Below are 21,305 nucleotides of genomic sequence, written 5' to 3' on the forward strand. Positions count from 1 at the left end.
CTGTGTGAGGGCCAGCCTGCCGGGGCTGGGCCGGGGAGAGGCGCCACCCAGGGCAGGAGGGGACCCACTGCGGCCGAGCTGCGACGCAGGCTGCTCCGGGAGGCGGCCGCCTCCTGCCCACCTTGGCGTCCATGTGGGAGCCGCCGTCCTTCCCCACGGCATCGAGGTCCGTCACGCCTCGGCTGAAGTCCAGGCCATCGCTCCGGGGGACTGGGCCCTCCACCGCGTCGATGTCGGTCTCCTCTGCGGTGGCCGTGTGGGCCCTCTCGGCTCCCGTGAGCTGGCGGCCTGAGGGGATGACAGAGAGGGCGGGGAGGGGACAGAACACCACAGGTGACGTCCTGTCCTCACCCATCAGTGCCACTTATGTCCGCCAGGGAACGCCACTGGCTTCCCGACATTTCCTCCCACGCTTCCACTCAAGGCCATTCGCTCCCCACCCAGTAAGACCTTCCCTTTATGGCGTGTTTTAAAGTCCAGAAACAGAGACACGTCCTCGAGCCTGGACGTGGCTGCTTTGCCAGGTTGGTGCACTGTTGATACTGACAGGGTGAAGCTACACAGTCCGTGGCAGTCGAGTGAGACCTTATCAGGCTGTTGGGGACAGAGGTGACAGGTCTGGCCTGGAGGGGGGACGAGGCCAGGAGAAGCCCCACCTAGGAGCAGTGGCAGGAGCCGGAAGCAGGGCGGAAGAACAGAGAGTGGGGGGCGAGGGGGTCCCCAAGTGAGCACCGCAGAGGAAGGCTGCTGCCGTCCGCTCACGAGGTGGCCTTTCAGCGACCAGACAGGCTGGCTCATGGAGCCTGGCGGGCGCAGAGGCGCGTCTGCAGGGGGAGCTGGGGACAAGTGTGCGTAAGGCTCAGAGAGGCCAGCTGTGGGGCGGGGGCGGGAGAAGCTGGGGATGCGGGACGGTCTGGCTTCGTTTTGTTTTTAAGGTGGGAAAGACTCGACCCGCTCTGTGCAGTGGACGAACATCGGCCCAGGCGAAGGCGCAGGTGACGGCTCAGGGCAACGTGAGAGTGGAAGGCAGAGGCCGGCCAAAGAGCCAGCCTCGGACAGAAGGACGAGAGACAGGCACCGGGGACAACCAGCTGGGCCGGGCGCGGCGACCCCAACATCAAAGGCCCAACCTGGGGGCGGCCGCCGCCCAGCGCTGCCGTGTGCCGGGGCCGGACACGCCGGTGCCGCCGCATCAACACGGGCCGCTCCCCCGTCAACCGCATCTCAAAATAAGGGTTAAAAAGAAAAGGGGAGTTATTGGCTCACCCCAAAAGTGCCTGAAATGGCCTTTTTTGGCCTCAAAGTCACAACAGGATAGCTTAATTAGCACTTCCTACGTTCCAGGCACGGAGTTCACGGTTTTACTAAGTCATTCGTCTTCCTAACGAAGCTGAGAGGCGGGCGCTGCTGTTACCCCATTTGACAGACACAGAAACCAAGGCACACAGCTGCTGGGCTGGGCTCCAAGCCCGCCCATCTGCCTCCCGACAGGCTCGCCACTGCCCCGGACCCCACCTGCCCGTCTCTCGCTCACTGCGTCCACGCTCTCTAAAACTACTGTGCGTGTTTGTCATTGGCTCCCACCCGCCCACCTCTGAGTACAGGTGGCTGCCTGGTCGTGTCCACGGGGCCCCGGTACCCAGCGTGGAGCCTGCGCACGCAGGAAGTGGACAAGCGTCTGCCCAGTGAGGGCATGACTGGGACGAGGGCTCGGGCAGCGGTGGCCTGACGAGCTGGGGAGCAGGCGTGGGGGGCCAGGAGGCGACAGGAGGGGGGCCAGCAGCACGCGCACTTCTGCGTGAGCAGGACACCCAGGGCCAGCAGCTGTGACAGACGAATGTCCCTGAGTCCAACCGGAGGGCAAAGTCTTGTTTCTTGGCTCTGCTTTTCTCGGGAGGCCGTCTGCCCCGTGGGGGAGGGCTCCCCCAGGACACCTGCAGCAGGCAGGGGGTGGCCTGCCTCGATGAGAAAGGCTCCGCCCAGCTCGGCATCCGTGACCCAGACACTCAGTGGCATCAGCACAGTCAGAGGGCACCTTGAACGTGGAGCTGCCACAGAACCACGGGCTTCCCGTCAGCTCCCCGCCCCCGCGCTGACACAGGTCACACACGCCACACGCGGGACGGGACGACCTGCTAACAGCTGGTATGTGTTCTACGCCGCACAAGGCTGCCTCACGTGCACCAGCTCCCAACGCCTGGCGGGTCAGAAGAACAAGACCCAAGGAGAGCACGACGCGGCCAGGCCCCCGGGGGCGAGGTGGCCGTTGGCACTCCAGCCCAGTCGCCCAGTCGTGCGTGCGTACAGAGCCCAGGCTCGGCGCTCCCCCCATCTGCTGGCCCGGCACGCCCCCCAGCACACCGCACTGCCGGTCACTTCGGTGACAGCCACTTTCGTGTGTCAGCTTGGCTGGGCCATGACACCCAGACCTTGGAGCGGACATTATTCTAGATGTTACTGTGAAGGTATCTTTCAGAGGAGGGAGCACTGAAACCAGCCAGCTCTGCGTGAAGCGGCGTGCCCCCTGGGGCGGGCCTCGTCCGGTCGGTGACGGCCTTCATAGACCAAGGCCTGACCCCTGGAGGAAGAGGGATCCCGCCGGCAGACGGCCCTGGACTCGAACCGCACCCTGGTCTCCAGCCTGCAGACCAACGACCTGCCTCGTGTCACAGTCACGAGCATCTGCGTGTGTGTCCCTGACACCACAGGCCACGCCCGCATTTGCACAAGCAGGGGAGGGCCCCTGCCACTTCCTGTCCCCTGCAGGGCACCAACAGGACACATAGGGGCACATCCAAGCCCGGCTTGGCCTGGAAGAGCCACAGTCGGCACTTTGTGTCCTGCCTTCAGTGTGGAAGAAGCCACAGTGGGCCAGACAGGTTTTCCTAAAACAGGTGTCTCCTCAGGAAGCGTGGGAGTCAGACACGTGACTGTGATCTGAGGAAATTCTCACCAAAAAGGTATCAGTGTTCCTGATGGTTCCCAGTTTATCTTCTTGGATTTTCCAGATAAAAAATTGGAGACATTGGAACGAAGTCCACATCGAGGGTTCTCAGAACTCGGAACTGTGGTGCTCAGCAACAGGGAACCCGCTTTCGGTGACTGTGACTTGTGTCCCTCCCACCTCGTTTCCCTGGGGTCCGATGGGGCAGCGGTGGCTCTCGCTTTACGGTGTGTGTCTGACATGGAGCCACCTGTGTGATCGCTTCAGTGTCCTTGATCGTCTGCCATGAAAGGCCTGGAGCAGTGGCCCTCGGCTCCGCGCCGTGTCCGCGTGCCAGCCCAGCGGTGGCCTACCTGGGTCCCCGGAGCCGCTGCTGTCCCTCTCACTGTCCCCGTCCTCCTGGCCGTCGGCGTTCTGCTGTGTGTGCTGCAGGCTCAGCTTGTGGCACACCTCAAAGGCCTGCCCCACCGTGCGGACGATCCGCATCGCTTGGCTCTGGGGAGGAGAGAGGCTGCGGTCAGTGGCCTTGGCCCCAGGACTTGGTGGGGGCGAGGCCTCCAGCCAGAAACTCTGCCCTTGTGGGGAGCTTAGCTTCACGGCGGGCGGGCCTCAAGTCACAGGAGACAGAGGAGTAAACCCCCGGGAGGCGGCCGGCTTCCCTGCACTCTGTGCGCCAACTGAGCCCGGTGACGCCGGAGGAGCCGTGGCCTCTGTCCCGTCTCGGCGCGGGCAGGGCCGGCGAGGCGACCACAGTAAGTCAGCTCTGCGTCCGGGGACACTTCTCACCCGGGAACGAGGGGCTGGGGCCTGAGGAGCTCTGAGCCCTGGGACTCCTACCTCTGGACCTCCCAGCATTAAAATGTGAAAAATAGGCTCTTTCCCCAAACTGAGGACCTAGCTCCGCCACATCTGAAGCCTGGCCAGGCAGGCACCCCTCAGGGCAGACAGCGTCCTCCCGGGCTGGGAGAAAGTGACCGGAGGGTGACTTCCACCCCACCTCCGAGGTCAAGAGACCAGCAGGAGGCTCCTCAGAGGCCAAGGGCTGCACACGCGGACACTGTCGTCATGCCCCAAGGCGGGACACGGCGGTGTCACTGGGAAGTGAAATGCTGGGTGTCCCCAACCGCGGGACGCCCAGCAGGTGTAAGGAGTGGAGCGTGTGGGGTGGGAAGCGTTACAGGCCACGTTTCAAGAAACACAGGTGTCGCCCGCCCTGGCATCATGGACGCGGAAGCTGGGAGCCCTGGTGACGGGGACCCTCATAGCCCCCGTGGGCTGGCGGAGCGGTGGCACAGGCCCCCGGAGGGAGAGGGCGCAGGCCTGCACCCGAGCACACAAGTGGCGTTCACTCAAGGTCAAGGCCACCAGGCAGAAGTAACCGTCCTGGCCCGCCAACGCCACACGCGGTGTCGCAGCCATCATTGCATGAGCGAGGGGGGGCACCATGGCGGGTGCTTCTCTCTCGCCCCACGCCGGGGGCGTGGCTCCTCGTCAGTGTCCCCGCTCCTCTCCTGGAGCCCTGGTCCAGGGGGACATCTGCCCAGGCGGCTGCACGTAGCTAAGTGCACAGCTCTGGTGAAACTAGAGAGCATCCTCGCACTGAGCGATGGCAGACCGCCGCCTCGGTCCCCGTGTCCTTGCACTGAGCAATGGCAGACCGCCGCCTCGGTCCCCGTGTCTCGCACGAAAGCAGCCACCGCCGGGCGCGGCCCGTCACCAGGGCGGCAGGTCGGTGCTGGGGCACTCTGGCGTCAGAGGGAACGGGCTGGTGGCCCCTTACCTTCTTCTTGGACTTGAAGACATTGCACCTGAAGACGTTGCTGGCCCCATCGCGAGCGATGTAGCTGAAGATCTTCAAGTCCTGCGAGTCGTGGGACACGTAGAAGATCCTGCAGAGAGAGCAGGGGCTGGGACGCGGGCGCATGGCGGGCTCTGCTGCGGGACATGCGAGGCGGGCACCCAGCGCCTGCGCCCAGAGGAGCCGCCTGCCGTGGAAGCCACGCAGCGGGACACTTCCAACACGGCTCTGGCACTGCCGCCGGAGCGGTGGGGGGGACACACACGCCCGCACCAGCTGGGGCGTTGGAAGGAAAGAGCGTCCCCTCCTCGTCAGAGCAATGCAGCCGCGTGGATGCCACTTGTGCCCCCATGTGCCCCATGTGCAGGCCCCTTCGCCCTCTGGGGGAGAACGGCGGGCCAGCAGCACCAGCCGCACTGGGGACACGCAGACACTCTGCTGCACTCCCGTGGGCCACGCGGGACGGTGACGCCACGTCCCGTCCCCTCCATCAGGCCCAAGGCTCACAGGCCTCCAGTCCATCATCCAACCAGCCTGAGTGCCCCGGGCGCTACCCCGTGGCCAGGCTTCATTTGCTCGCTGTGGCTCCCAGGAAAGCTAGTGTCACACAACTGGGCCCAGAGTTCCCTGTCTTAATGACAAACGCCTCCCTAGCGTGCGAGGACAAGCCAAGGCTGACCCTGGCGACCCCTGCCACAGCTCCTGCCCCACCCGCCCCCAAACCTAAACCCACCAAGCCCCCGGCACAGTCACCGCCGTCCTGCAGTCCCAGGCACACCTGCCTCCTGCCCCCAAGATGTCCTAACGAGGGCGTGTGTCTGCTTGAGCAGACGGCCGGGCAACATCCTTGTCCCCTTCCTCCCTGTCCCCAGCACCCATTGCACGTGACCATGTTTTCTGCAGCCTCCTCCTTCACGTGTCCCTGAAATGGAGCGTCTCTTCCACTCCAGGGTGCTGCTCTCGTGCACCGGCCCGCACTGTCCCTGGGCTTCCGTAACCCATCTTCGTGCCTGCGTCCCGCCTCCCCATCGCCAACCCAGTCTCTGCGGCTAGCCTGGCAGCACGTTCAGTGACAAGGACCCCCCATTTCCCTCTAAACCCTCTGGCGCCCTCCTGCTGCCCGGGGGACAAAGTCCGAGGTCCAGCATGGCATGTTCACCTCTGGTTTCGTCTCTCCCCAGAGTCTGGCCCACACGGCCCTTCAGAACTGGTCACATGCGTCTCCCTGCGTTTGGACTGCTGCAGCCCCCGGCAGCCTTCAAAGATCGGGTCACAGAAGGCTGCCTGCGGCCCCCCAGGTCTGAGCTGCTAGACCCTGGGTTCGGGGGCCCCAGGGCACACTGTACTGTTTATCCTGCAGCTCCTTGAAGGAGCAGGGGCCACCTCTGGGTCTCAGCGCCAGCACAGCGCGCTCGGGGCCAAGCGGCGTGCGTGCTAGAGTCAGCTGCTCGCTGGGCTTCGTGACACAGTGTCCGCTTCCCGGGCACCAGTGCCATCTGGAGCGAGGAGGACGTCTCGGGAAAGGACGTGAAGGTGCTTAGTGCTGCTGACCCGGACCCTGAAGTGCGTGAAATGGCAAATCGATGTGTATTTCATCACAATAAAAGACACGGTTCTGATGTTCTACGTGAGAGACACAAAAGATTTACATCTAAAATTAGACTTAATGAGAAATGAGGGCTTCATTGTCGGGGGGCCACGGCGTCTCTCTGAACAGGAAGAATGTGCTTCCCCTTAGAGTGTCCTGGTGGGAACACGGCAGTGACCTCGTGTTTCGCGAAAGCCAAAATCACGTGTTCCTCACAGCACAGCTGACGCCAGCCAGAGCGGTTCCCGGAGGAGAAAAGTGACTGCGCCCACGAGAAGCCCGCGTGCAAATGTCACCATGTTATTGTGTCGATGAGCGTCCTTGATGATAAAATGGGACACACATAGTTTAGAAAAAGTCCTCCTTCATCTGCCCATCGCAAATTCACACAGGCAGCGACCAAATCTCCACAGACTACATACCTGAGGAGACACGGGTCTGGCAGACTGAGCCGGCACTGGCGAAAGCTCACCCCTTGTTCACAAACCTGGGGCGCCAGCTTCTGGTAGGTTAGGACGATGTGCACGGGACACCTGCCCCCAGGAAGTCCGCTGTCTGGGGCTTGTTTGTTTGGAAGGAGGGGGTATTGGCCAAAAAAGTTTCACTTTGGAAGTTAAGATTTCTTTGATGTGTTCTACTCCCCACCAGAAACCACATTTCTTCTTAAAAGTGAATCATGATTAAGCTGCAGTAGTCAAGACTCTGTGGCGCTCTTGTCAGGACAGACAGTCGGATGCACGGAACGGGACAGAGTCTTGAAATGAACACACACACACACACACACACACACACACACACACAGATAACTGGTCTTCAAAGCACCACGGTAGAGAAAAAATAATCTTTCCAACAATGAGGCTGGAACAACTGGACATCCGTTTCCAAAAAAACCATGAACTTTGATATGTCCCTTATGTTATATAAAAGAAATGGAATCAGAATAGATCATATGCCGGATGTAAAGCCTGAAACTATGCTTCCAGGAGCGAACACGAGATAAACTCTTTGTGACCTCGAGCTCAAGGTCTCTTACACCTGAAGCACATCCACAAGTTTAAAAAATTGATGCTCTGGACTGCATTGAAATTAAAACTTCTCTTCAAAAGACACTATTAAGAGAAAAGACAAGCCAGACGTGGAGGAATCATTAGCAAGTCATACATCTGATGAAGGACACGTACCCCGCGTTTATAAAGAACTCTCAGAATTCAATAGTAAGAAAACGAAGCACTTCAACTTAAGACGGGCCAACGATATGAACAGATGCTTCACAGAACGTACACAAAGTGCACCTGTGATGAAAAGACGCTCAGCAGCATTAGTCATTAGAAAATCAAGTGGAAACCATGACGAGACCCTAAGAAATACCTGTGGGAAGAGCCAAACCGAGAACAATGTGGCTCTGGGGCCGGCGTGGCGGGCGGCACAGGGACCCTGCCCCACCGGAGCCGCGGCCACTGGAGCACGGCAGGGCAGTGTCAGCCGGTGAGCACACACCTGCTGTAGGAGGGGTCTCTACGCTTGGGCGCTGACCCAAGCAAAGCGAGCGCGAGGGCCCACCCGAAGTCCCGTCTGCGAAGGATCTTGGAAGCTTTCGCTGCAATGGCTAAGAACGAGAAATGGCCCAACTCTCCGTCACCACGAGAATGGCTGAGCAAGTCGCGTGGTACCCACACAGTGCAGCACTACGCAGTGACACACAGGGATGAGCCACCAACAGACACACAGCGGCAAGGAGTGACGCCCGGAACGATCATGCCGAACGAGAGAAGCCCAGCCGAAGAAGGATATGCTGTGTGACCCCATTTGTACAAAATTCAAGAAAGCACGCACTGCCCCCTGACCATGCACAGGCGATGTGGGGGCGGGGAGGGGGCAGAGGAGCGGGGGGCGGGAAAGGCCACGGCGGGCACGGGGAGCTTCTGGGCGATAGCCATGCCCACCATCCTGACTGAGGTGACGGTTTTTCAAGTGTACACATGTCAAAACTGACCCAACCGTTCACTTTAAATATGCTCAATTTTTGTACATCAATCACATCTCAGTAAAGTTATAAAAATAAGCAAATTCGGCAGCTCATTTGAGACATGTCAAAGTTTTGGGGAAAGTCCTCTCTTTCCTCCAAGAAAAGGCAAGACGCGGTTCTCAAGAACAGGCCCCGCGGCTAGTCACCATGGCGGCTACGCCGCCGCCCGGCACAGTGCCTGGCATGCTGGAACGATGGGAACCCCGCTTCGCAGACCCCCGAGCAGCAGGCGGAGTCACTGTGCTGTCGGCGCCCCGGTCTCTCTGTGGACCAAGGCACGACATTAGGGAGGAGGCAAAAGCGCAGCTTAAATCCGACCCTGCAAATCCAGGGAGGCGGGACCAGAACAGGATGACCGCGGCGTGCGGCCAGCAGGCTCACGCCCGGGCACCCCTGCGGGGCGTGCCAGCCTCACGCGGATGCGGCCTCTGGGGGTCTCTCTGTGGCTGGCTGTGAACCCCCTGGTCTCAGGCTCCGCAGGCCGGGGAGGCGGAGCAGACGACAGCGGTGGGGTTGTGAGCAGAGGGTGGCAGGCGCCCAGTCCTCCCGCCGTGACCCACACACACCTGTGGCTACAACATCTCAGCTAAGGCAGGACCACCGCCCCGTGGCCAGGTCTCGAACGTCAGGGCCCCTCCGCCGTCCCCGCAGAGCATGAGGAGGCTTCCCCAGGCAACGCGGAGCGCGGGTGGGTGCCCTCCCTGCGCGTACAGCCGCCGAGGCAGCGGCGTCGGGAGGGAGAGGCTGCGAAACGCGACTCGGGCGGTGGAGCCCGGCCCGGCGCCCCGCACGCCAGCGCCTCACCTGTAGATGGGGTCCTGCATCACCAGCATCTTGCGCTCGTCCCATGTCCACTCCTTCTTCTGCAATGAAAGAAGCTGTAGATGAATCAGTCAGGCCCGTCCACAGCTGCAGGCCCAGGGTGCCCAGCTGCTGCTCGCCACCTGCGTCTACCCCAGACCCGCCCGCCACGAGGCCTGGTGGAGACGGCTTCGAAAGGACAGTGAGGTGCTGAGCGCTCTGGGAGGGGGGTCTCTCTGGGGCTCAGGGCTGACAGGGGCCAGGGCGGCCTGGCAGACTCTGGGCCAGGATTTCTCGAGAAAGCGCCAAGGAAACAAGACAGTGCAGCAGCCAGGGTGGGGGTGGGGGCCGGAGAAGCTGGGGGACACAGCCCGAGCGGTGCCCTCAAGTGCACGTGACGCATGGACCCGCCCGCTGCCCCTGACGGTGGGGCTGACACAAGACGAGCACGTCTGCAGTCACCCACCCAGGATGTCCGCTCTGGCCGCGGCCTGCCCTGTGTGGACACAGAGGCCACCCTGAGCAGCTGGGACGAGGACAGGAGGGTGGGGACAGAGCGTTCGGGGGCGGTGCTAAGGACCCAGGTGGTTGCTGGGGTGGGGAAGCATGGGGCCAGCAGTGGCCGCACCCTCCCTGTGCCAGCCCCGTGCAGGACGGAGCCCTACCACGCCCTCGGTGGCCTCGGCCACAGGCAGTGCTGCCCAGGACAATGGGAAGGGAAGCAGGACAGGGAGAGGCCGGCGGACACACACGGGCGCGTGGCTGTCCAGCCCGTGCGCTTCGCAGAGACGGCCGGGCCACCGCTGCGGCAGCACGTGGATGCTGAGGCCGAGGCTTCCCGGCGACGGGGGAGGCTGCGTCAGGCCTGCAGGGACATCGGAAGCAGCACGTGTCCGGCAGCTTTACGCGAACGCAGCCGCACACTCCGGCACGCACGCCGCTCGGCCCCGAGCCCGCTTCACTGCCGCGACCCCCTGCGAGCACTCGCTGTTCGACCCCATAGACGCCACTTCAGCACCAGCCAAGGCAGACGCTGACCGCGGGGGGGCAACTGCAGATCGGAGCCCTGCCTCCCCTGGACCCGCTTCTTCACGCGAAATAACCCCGCCTCCTGCACCGGCACCCTGACGCGCTCCCCGGGCTTCTCGCTACCCTGGCTGGCGCCCTTTGTACACGGGACACTCGTCAGCGTGCCCCCGAGACCTGGTTCTCAGACCCGCAGTCCCCCGGATTTGCAGGTGGCATGACCGGCAGGGCACAGGGACACACTACTGTCCTCTCGGTGACCCCTTAGCCAGCAAGGACTAGGTTGGCAGTGCGTGTGGCTGAGCCGTAAGCTGACTTAACACGGTCTAATCGCTCAGCACAGGACTCCTTAAACAGCAAAACGCAAAACGTATTTAAATTAGGGTTTGATTCGGCGGCAAATGATTTGGAGCATAAACACTCAATAACGTTAAATTAGGCCATGTCCATAGTCATGAACTTTTAATCCAATTCCGCCAGCCCCTCTCTGCGGTGGCGTCCGCCACGGAGACTTCATCCCAGCCTGTGATTTTTAGTTCTCATATTTTTTTTCACTGGGTTCTGCCTTCTTCGATGTCTTTGCTGAGACTTTCCGGTTCTTTCCTTGTTTCAGGAGTGTCTGGAGCTGCCTGTGGAAGTATTTTTACAGTGGCTGCCTTAGAATCTTTGCTTGATCATTCCAGCATGTCATCTCGATTTTGGCACCTGCTGACTGTCTTTTTTCATTGAAGTTGAGATTTTCTCCGTTTCTGGTATGGCAGGTGATTTTCAGTTGAAAGCTGCACATTTTGAGCATAAAGCTCGAGGTCTGACTTAGACTTTCCATTTTAACTGTTGTCGCTGCTGGGCAGGGGTCCGAGTTCCCCCCTTGGCTTCTGCCGACACGCGGGGCAGGGGCTGCTGGCACCGCTGGCCGGGCGAGCCTCACTGCTACTCATGTTCCTCAGAGCGATGCTGGCTTCTCTCACGAAGGCAGTGACTCAGCTGAGTGAGTCCCCAGGGGGACCAGGCTCAGTCTGAACACAGAGCTATCGCATCTTCCGCTCGAACCCACAAACGCAGAAAACGCGTCAAAACTAAAGCGCTAAAAACCCTCGCAAACGCACACAATTCCTAATACACCTGTTTCCAATGAGCAGAAAACAAAGAGCCTAGAGAGCCTAGAGAGACCACGCGGTGCAGAGACTGGACCCAGCTCGGTGCCGGCCGTCAGGGACCCGCTCAGTGACCTTGGGACAGTCGCCGGCCCCTCTTGGCCTCTGTCACATCTAACCAGTTAGGGAATCGGCCCCAGCCACGTGTAAGGCTCTCGGCCCTACACTCCAGCTCTGCACTTCTAAGTGCCTCCTGCCACAGTCGTACACCGGGCGGCGTCTTCTGCCAGCGGATGCAGAGATCCAAGTCCGCAGACGGACGCGACGACCAGCCTTCAACAGCCCATCAGCCGCCGACTCCCCCGGGCTGCCTGGCCCACGACCACAGGTGTCTCACCTCCCTGACCCCAGGCTCAAGGCAGCCTGCAGCCCCACTGGGATTAAAAGCAACCAGGTTTGGACCAAAGGCAGCTGCAAAGGCCCATATGTCGCCATGCGAGGTGCCAGCACCAGTGAGCACAAAACCAAGCCCTGGCAGAGTTCTGGGACACCAAGCCCCTTCTCACTGCTCACACGCACACTCCCGCCCCTGCCGCCGTGCTGGCCTGCCTGTCCCAGCGAGAACGCCACACACTCTCCACACACACGCACACACGGTCAGCGCAGACCGCAGGTGCTCCCTCACACGACTCGCCCCCAGGGGAGCGCCCCCCCAGGCCTGGGACGGGGCGCCTCCCTGCCCTTCCACCCCACACCTGCATCCCCAACACAGCAGCGCTGGGCCGCAGAGCCTATCTTGACGGATCACCAGAAGCAGCAGCAACTGTGACAGGAGGACACAGGACGCACAATGGGGCTGGCTGCCACCTCGGAGGGGACAGTGCTCCCCGCTGAACCCTGGGACTTGTCCTCGCTTGAACTTAAAGTACGTCCCGAGATCCAGACTCAAAGGTGAAGGTATCACAGTGTGGGAGGTCCCAGGGGGTGAACGCAAGGATCAGACGGGGTGACACCTGCCACCTACGGGACACCAGGGCTGACCGAGCCGGTGGTGGAGCAGGCCCTGGCACCACCGGCAGGACGGGATGGCAAGGGCCCTGTGCGTGGCACTGAGAAGGCCAGCCCCGCCGCCCGCCCCGCCGCCCGCCCCGCCCCGGGCACGGCGCCTACCTTCTTCTTCTTCTTCAGGATCACTTTCACTCCGTCCACCGACACCATAATGCTCACTTTCTTCTTCTTGATGTTCTTGGCTTTGAACTCATACTGCAAGGAACAGAGAACAGAGGCAACGTGAGTCAGAGCGTCCGCACGGCCCTGCGGCTTGTGACCTGGACAGGGGGACACGGGTGGCCTGCGCGCTCCTGGGGACAGGGAGCACCCAGGCTGTAAAGGCAGGCTGACTTTTGAAACCCGAACGTGTCTGCACAGCAGTTGCTGCCACCTCCGACAGAAGCAGCCTCCTCCCTCCGGTCGGGACGTGGTGTTCCCGCCGTGGGCAGAAGCAGCTCTTGGCTCCATCTGCTAGTCTTTCCACTGACTCCAGGCCCCCCGCACACGGTTCTCTTTCTTTGGCTGTGTCAAAACACCCATAATTACTCATGACGTGTCGCTGTGATCCGCTTCAATCTGTCTGACCACTGGCGGCGACAAACAGGACTCAGACAGAGCCACATGGACTGCCGCCCTCGCGTTGTGCTGCAGGAGTGAGCAGCCCTTGCGCACAGGCCCTCGCACCCCACAGAATGACACCATTATCTTCAGAAACGGAAAAAAGGGTCCGAACCTCCCACGCGCCCTCCTAAGTCACTTCGCCGCCCGCGTAACTGGCCTAACCGTCCACGGCTCACTGCTGAAATGTGGCCTCTGGGAGGACAGGACCAAAGGTCAAAGCATCCGGGGGACGTCTGAGGAAGTGGCAGGCCTTCCATCGGGATGAGCGGGACGCCAGCGGGCAGCAGACGGCGACGCTGGACGGGAGGGCAGTCGTCCTTCGGTCGGCCCTCAGCAGCGACGGCTGGAGGAGCCAGGCCTCAGACCCGGCAGCGAGGAGAAAGCAGGAGCCAAGGGCGAGCGCCAGGCCTCGTGTCGCCTGCTGGCGTGGCGTCCGCCCTGGCGTCCGGGGCGGCTCACATCAGGCGTTGGTGTCGTCGGGAAGATGACAGGGGAACCAAGAAGGGGGTGGCGTTCTCACCAGGCGATTCGTGGTCGTGGGTGGGAGCCCACAGCATCTGAAACCAAAGTCGACCTTCTTAGGATCAGTACCCACTCTTCACCGCGGTCAGCGAGGGCTTCTGGAATGTTCCAGAGTACGCTGGCCACAGGTTGGGTGTGCCTTCAGTTCATGCGTATAGTGATCGATGCTTCTCTTATCTGCAGGTGAAATTTTGCACTTAAAGGACCAAAGGTCCAGCCGACACGCAGGATGACGGGCAAAGCGGCCTCGGAAGCCACGCTGCGGTGAGCCGGGCACGGTCTTCGCTCCCCTGCCCCGCGAGGATCAGCGAGGGGGACGAGTGCTTTCCGCACGGCCACTGCGGCCTCTGTGCAGCTGCCACGCTCTGCACTGAGCACGCGCCCCCTTCCCAGTGCGTGCAGCGAGGCTGGGGCTAGGGGCGCACGGCATCCTGTTTCATTCCGAACACTTGACCCAGAGTTGATAATGACTGTTCGTTGGACAGATGGTATATTTCTAATAAATTCGGTCATCTGATTTAATGCATCAAATTAGGAGGGAGACAGCGAGGGGTGGTGCTGGCTTCCGACAACTGCTGTAACGAAGCGCCACAAATTTAATCTGACCTTTTGGAGGTCAGAAGCTCCTTCTGCAGAGTCTGTCTTCCGACTTTTCCAGGGTCTGGAGGGGCCTGTGCCCCTCGGCACACACCCCGCCCGCACCATCAGAGCCAGCGGGGCGGCAGCTCCGGATCTCCCTGACACTCCCACCTCGCTCTTCTGAGGACCCGGTGGCTCTGCTGGGCCCACCTGGATGAACCAAGAGCCTGCTGTCTAGAGAGCTTTAACTTCATCGCACCGACAAAGTCCCTTTGCCCTGTAGGGGGACGTCAGGACATGGACACCTTTGGGGGCCGTTGCTCAGCCCAGCACACACAGGCCCACTGACAGCTGCAGAAAGCAACTGCCAGTGACCTAAACGCAAGGTAAAACAGGAAGACGTGGAAAGTAGAGGGGAACTAAAAATAAACAACAGCAATGAAAAACGGGCAGCCTGTGCCACACGAAGTGGGGACGAACCAGCCCTGAGCTCCCTGGGGACCGCCGAAGGCGGCACTTTGCTCGGTCCAGTTTTACAGACAGACTCAAAACGATGACTTTGAGTCATGAGAAAAAGCTAAGTTTCGTCTGGCAGAGTTTGTTGTAAGAAAGAGCGTGATAGATCATGAACTACTCTATGAAGTGATGACTAATGTTGAAAGACAGGACCAAGGATTCGCAGAGGAAGCTAGAGTGACCTGGAGAGTTCACGACCCAGAAAACCTCGTGCTCCGGTGCCAGCTGGGACTCACTCTGTGTTATGAGCTGGATGCGTGTGTCCCCCGAGGCCCCAACGCCCGGCGTGGTGGTGTCAGGAGGCGGGGCCTCTGGGCATCAACTGGGTCAGAGGGTGGCGTCCTCACGAATGGGATTAGTGCCCTGATGAGGAGACCCCAGAGAGCCTGACCTCCCTGCCACACGTGGACACCGTGAGAAAGTGGCCGTGTGCAACCTGACCGGGTGGCGCCTTGACCTTGGACTTCCAGCCTCCATCACCGTAAGAACTGAACTCACCCCGCGAGCCGGCCGAACGATGGCAATCGCTACGGCAGCTCGAAGCGCCTCAGACAGTGTTTATCAGCCTCACGTCCGTCACCTATCGCTAAACTTAATACCCAGATAAATGTTAACCCTCAAAGCAGTCACTTCAGAAACAGATTAAATTCCAATGAATCATCTGCCCGAAAATTTGAGGAAAGCTCACTTTAGGGAGTTGTTTTAGGGCCCAAGTATAAACTACGTCATTGTCATTTGTTTGTAAGCGAGACTCATTTTTTAAGCGGAACGGCAAGGAGTTACCGAGACAGGCGACACTTAGCCCTGTTTCTAAATGGCTTTGGGCCACTAGAAAAAAATCGAGTATCGTACATACATCGTGATAATCGTCAAGAGAGTAAGATGTAAGACCTAGAAGCAGTTCTGAGACAGGAGAGCCAAAAAGGAACAAGAAGTGGGAGCAATCTCTGAATCAAGGGTGTCGGCTTTCCCACCTCCTGGGGTACAGGCCCAGGTTCCAGGGGTGTAGGTCGGGGTGTGCTGCCTCGTGTGGTTCTGCCCCGATCGGTGAGTCATGCCTCGTGTGTCTTATCAACTGTCACCTCTTTAGAGAACAGCGAATGCATGCCAGTTAAACTGGACCGCATGTCCACTCCGTATCAGCGCCCAGGTGTCACATGCGTCACAAAGCTCCCGTCTGCGTCAACGCTGACAGCGCCAGTCACGTGTATCCCTCATTCCTCCCGTATGCAGAGGGGACTTGATTTCACAGGTCCCCCACCCCACAGCCCGGGGACCCAGATGATCCTAAGGCGAAGCAGGATTCCTTTCCCACTCACCCACACGGCTGTCCAAATCGCCGTGCAAACCAACTCCTGGCGGTGTATATTTCACGCTGCTGAAGACAGGCCCCGTCGGCAACCTCAGGGCAAAGCCGGGCTCCGTCACGCTGATACACGGCACTCTCACGGGCACGAAGCCCCATTCATACACATGACATCGCCGTTTCCATAGAAACAACATCACAGCATTTTCAAAGGGGGAGAAACTACAAGGGATTCTGAAGGAGACAAAGCCAAACAATTCGACTGGAATATGCTGTGAGGTGACGGGCTGTTTTAAGGGGGTCTTAGTTTCTCTGGAGAAAAACACAATCAAAAAGTGCAGATTTTAAAAATCACAAATAAACAGAAAATAAACACAACTGGGAAATACAAGTGCTACGTTTCTTTCTCAAATGTAATCCATTCGACTGTGTGTAAGCCAGATTTAAGTTAAGAAACTGAACTCTTCTTAAAACAAGACCTGCGACCCTATGACAGGGCATGTTAACGTTGTAATGCTTCTAAAAACATTTAAAACGTTTGAAATGCTTTCTGACTTTGTGTTTTTATATGCTGTGAACTTAATGTAGTTGGACGTAAATTTTAACGATTTATTTTGGCAGTTCAACTAAGAAAAGTAATCGCACATGCAGTCAAATTCCACGAAAAAATCTAGGAACCAAGCCACGGTCATCAAGATACTGAGTAACAGAGTCACGTTTACGGATATGGACACAGAATGGCAAAGTCTAAGGATCGTATAAAATCCGAACGAGACATTTCCAACGGCCATCACAGAAACAAACGCTCGTGCAGCAGGCAGTGGACCCTGGCGCCTGCGCTGTCTACGTGGGCCTAGGGACCGAGTCAGTTTGCCGGACACAGTCGCGTGTTTGCGGAGGGGCCGGCCGGGCATGGGGCTCTTCCAGGTGCATGTGATCCAGTCTGACGGACAGCTCCAGGCGTGTCTGTGGAAAGCCTGTCTGGATGTGGGGGAGTCTTCTCCAAGTCAGAAAATGTCGCCCCAATCAGTGGCCCAGAGCAACCTAACTCGGGAAGATGGGCGTACACGGCGTGTCGTCGGACCCCACACGCACACGGTCCCACAGGCGGGCGTCTCAGAGCTCACAGGCTGTGTTCCCGTCCCCTGAGCCACAGCAAACATGTGAACCACAAAGTGTGCAGGCTGAGGCAAGGGTCTTCGCGGACCCCGCCAAGCGTCATCCACACACTCACCGAGCTGGGGCTGCGCTTTCGCCACCAACCCCTTGGGCCTCTGCCACAGACCTCCGGGGCCTCTGCCACGGACCCCCGGGGCCGCCGCCACCGACCCCCGGGGCCTCCGCCACCGACCCCCGGGGCCTCCATCACTGACTCCTGGGGCCGCGCCTCCATCACTGACCGTGCCAAACCCAGCAGGCTCTGTAAGCACCGAACCTCGGCAGGGAGTGATGACGAGGCCCACCTGTCCCGGGGGTTGCTGGTCGTGGGCACCCCCTCTACGAGAACTCACAAAAACCACAGACCGCAGAGTGACCGCCAACCCCCGTCAGAACAGCACCCTGTCCTGGCACTGCTGCCAGGGGGCTGCCACCATAGACCTCACAGGCTCGGCCTCTGGGGAGACACACACACCTAGAGCTAAGAGATGCGCCGTGGGATACACGATGCATGGGACCCTGGACACAGGCAAAGTGGGACAGGGGCACGGAGAGACGTAGAGGCAGAGGCGAGGGGAAGGACGGTCACGGACCAGACGGGCGGTGGCCTGTGTGACTTCAGGAGGCTACAAGGTCCTTCCTCCCAACCTGCCTGACCTTGCGCATCCCAAGGCCTCCTAGAGCTGGCCCTGCCCTGACAGCACCTTAACACACAGCAGCACACGGCCCCGAGAGAGGAGTCAGGCGCGGGGGCGGCTCAGAGCAATGGGTGGCCCGCCCTGTGAAAACTCTTCACCTGCAAACCGCCCGCGTCTGGATCGCCCTCCTGGCCCGCCTGCCGTCTCCCGCCATGAACCAGGAAGGGCCGAGGGAGAAGAGAGGCACTGGGAAGGGTCTGGGGCGCTGGCTTCGGTGGGGCCAGGGTACACGGAGCAGGAGAGCACAGGAGGGCGGCAGAGCCCGGAGCCCTGGTGGGTCATCGAAGCTCCCGCAGAGGAAAAGGTAACACATCTAACGCAGCTTGGGGCCGCCTCCGCATGCTCTGCAGGGTCGCCTAGAGCCCCTAGCCCCTCGGGACAGCTCAGACGCCAGTCGCCCCTGTGGACCTGCAGCCGCAAAGGAGTCTAAACGCGGAGCCGACACCTGTCCCCAGCTCCCGTGGCTGAAACGGAGCTCGCTCACCACACGCGGCCCCTCCACCAGCAGAGCCTACTCGAACGTCCGCACGCACGTGTCATTGCCGACGCACCACCGATTCTCTCACGTGGAAGCTTCGCCAGGGCCAGGACCACGTCTGTCCTTTCCTGACTCCTGTGCCCACGCTCCACGGCGGTACTCGGCACAAACCAGCGTGTGCTGAGCAACCACGCAAATGACGGCTGAGCTCCTGGGTGTGCAAACGCCCTGTGCGATACAAAGCGCAGTGGAAATGTCTGTGATTTTTAGTTGGGGTGGATGATGACGAAAATTAATCCTCTTCGCTGCTGGAAACCACCCTGCTTTCATTTAAGTAACAAAACTGGAGCATTCACAGGACGCCAGGAGAAGCGGGCTCGGCGCTCTCCCAGAGTGTCCTGTCACGGGGTTCTTCTCCTCCGGACCGTGCCAGATCGGCCGGCTCATCGGTGTTGAGATGCATACACTGTATCTGACCCACTGTTGGTCACTGGGCAGCCTGGCTGAGTCATCTCGGCATTTTAAAAAGTGAGAGTTCTACTGGCTAACTCTGCTGAGTGTCTGGTGCTGGACCCGAGACAGTGTGTCTGGCCATGGGCTGGGCTAGGCTGGGCAAAGCACTCCAGGTCCTGCCAGCTCCTCCCTTTGGTTGAATCCAACTCTGTACCCAAAGTGCCATGGGCACCGGGCGCCAAAGGAAACTGCAGAGGCCAAGGCCCGGAGAGCTTGTGCCCCCATGCTGTGTATTCAAGGGAACAAAGGCCTTCCATGCTGCCCTGAGCTGGTCTGGAGATGGAAGGCCTTTATGCAGGTTTCCAAGGAGATGACTCAGATGCTGTTACCACGGAGACTGTTGCTACCATCCATTGTCCATCACTCCTCGACAGAAAGACGGCAGGGTGCAGTGGGGGGTTGATGGGGAATGGAACCAGAAGAGTTGGATTTAAGTCAAGATGGCAAAGCGCACCGAGGCGGGCCCCAAACACTCGTGTGGGGTGTCTGACATGACCTCCCACCTCTGCGGGACGAGTCTGGGCACGAGTGTGGTTTGCTCTTTGTGCTGGTGGAGTTGGAGTGAGTCAGGTGGCATGTGGGATGACCCCCGCCCATGTCTTGGGTCTTGTCCTCTGAGGTCTCCAGGAAAAACACTCGGGCCTGAGGTTCCTCAGCCCGGCCCCGGCTGTAGCCCCGAAGCTGGAGGGCCATAAAGAGACCAGTGAGAGCTGCCCGTCCCCTCCCCTGTCCCCTCGTTCAGATATGAGAAGACCCTTTTCGCTACTATCTCATCTCATAACACCCACTACCGATAGAGCGCTCACTTCCCGTCTCGTGCGAGCCACTGAGGGGTGAGTCAGGAAAGCTCCACAGGTGACGAGCACGTGGAAGTGCATACCGGCCGCGGGAGACACACCCGCCCTGAAGGTCAGTCTCCTGACCGTGTGCGTGACTGTGGGCGCGGGGCCTGCCTCAGTCCCAGCGATCCCCTCACTGCGTGGGACAGTAACTGCCAGTCTCCTCACGGTATACGTCCTATCGAGGGGTTCCGCTCTCCTGTGGGAAGCATCACGGCATTGGTGACCTAAAAGGTCACCTATATCAGCGAAAGGCTGTGACTTCAGTTACTCCAGGCAGGACTCTTATGCATCCCTTTGTGCTACCCAACTTCCCGTTTGGAAATAGCTGGTACCCAACCAACTGCTATCACACGAAAATGGTGGGTGACCAGATGGAATACGTCCCACGGCCTTCGGATCATTCTCTCGTCTAGGCCGTCAGACGATGTGCGGACTCGAGGCTGACAACGAGACCTATCGTTTTCTCAGAGCGGTCTTACAAGTTAAACTTCAGTTGGGAATAAGATGCTGCGGTCACAGGAGTTCTCCGGACAGTAGGGATGCAAAGTGGCTACCGAATATGAAAAAGCAAGCGACGAGCCTGGCAGGTACCCTGTCCAACCTGGCGCCTCTAAGTTAGTACAGAGAATGGGAGTGGAAACTGCCCGCGACGGTGACCCCAGTTCAGAAAGTCTCCAGGTCTTCCGCGCCCTGTATAGAGAAAACAGAGTTTGAGATCCAGCTAACAAAATAAGCACTTGCAAAGCTGCCGGGCTTTGCTCCAGGACAGGTGACTCGGGCCTGGGCACCCAAAAGCCAGATGGGAGGCGTTCAGCTGCTGACACTCCCCTCTTTAGAAAAAGGGGTGCGCAACCCAGTTCCCCGGCTCTTCGCAAGCTCCTTATCTGTGTCTCCCGTCCTAGTCACCATGCTGTGCTTGTTGGGACCCTCTGGTCAGGAGTGGAGCACCTGACTGTCCTGGAGTGTACCCAACAGGGGAGAGGCAAGGAAAGCAAGCGCCTCGCCCACCATGGGACTGGCGGCCCTGGCCGATGCTACATGCCAGCAGGACAGAACCAGGACGCGACAACACATGCGGTGTCCTCGCTCTTGTGTGGGGCCCCTCGAGGTAACCCTCAGGGATGTGACACTGAGCCAAGACCACACAATCAAAGGGTCCGTGAAGGGTAGTGGCCGAGGGGCTAACGTCCTTGGTGCCAGCAGGTAAGACTCACACTTTGCTTTAGACACGATTCCCGCAAAATGACTTCCGGACCCTTGAAAGCCCGACTCCACAAGCTGCCCGCCTAACGATGGGTGTCGGGCCTTCTCCACAGCAGCCGCTCTGTGTCACCGGGTGGGTCTCTCCAGGGAGGATGACGCCCCGCCCCCCCAGACCCCGCCAGCACACTCAGGCCCAGGGACTGGACCTGCCACATCACGCACCGGTCTGCAGCCGTCGTGTTCAGAGTCAGGACACTGAGGAGACCAGAAGATGGCTTGTCTGGGGTTGAGGCCAAGCGGGGGTGATCCTGAGCCCAAAGAAGCTTCTCCTGACGCTCAGCTCTCCACAGTCACTAACCCACCATTTGAACTCCCATCGACGGGGACACTTGAACCCTAGGTAGACCGATTGCCTCCTTGACTAGACGAAGGTCTCTGACAGTTAGGAACCACATCTGTTCCTGGTACCTTCAGGCACTGGCGCCATAACCTCAGCATGGAGCTGAGACACCCAGGAAGAACGCCGAAGCACTTCCCGACCG

General features: G+C 59.8%; 1 protein-coding gene across 2 annotated transcripts in view; it reads right to left on the bottom strand.

Moving 5' to 3' along the window:
* Positions 1–21,305, bottom strand: part of NOS1AP (nitric oxide synthase 1 adaptor protein) — an 87,308-nt gene that overhangs the window by 7,756 nt on the left and 58,247 nt on the right. The window contains exons 3-7 of one of the 2 annotated variants that reach the window (XM_039839836.1): positions 12,448–12,540; positions 9,161–9,234; positions 4,725–4,833; positions 3,298–3,439; positions 122–288 (exon numbers count right to left, since the gene is read on the bottom strand). In XM_039839836.1, coding sequence (XP_039695770.1) covers positions 122–288; positions 3,298–3,439; positions 4,725–4,833; positions 9,161–9,234; positions 12,448–12,540 — 585 coding nt within the window. The remainder of the gene's footprint in view (positions 1–121; positions 289–3,297; positions 3,440–4,724; positions 4,834–9,160; positions 9,235–12,447; positions 12,541–21,305) is intronic. The other variant, XM_039839837.1, reaches the window with a different exon arrangement.

This window comes from Pteropus medius, unplaced genomic scaffold, assembly GCF_902729225.1.
Source record: "Pteropus medius unplaced genomic scaffold, Ma_sr-lr_union100, whole genome shotgun sequence".
Taxonomy (NCBI): Eukaryota; Metazoa; Chordata; class Mammalia; order Chiroptera; family Pteropodidae; genus Pteropus; species Pteropus medius.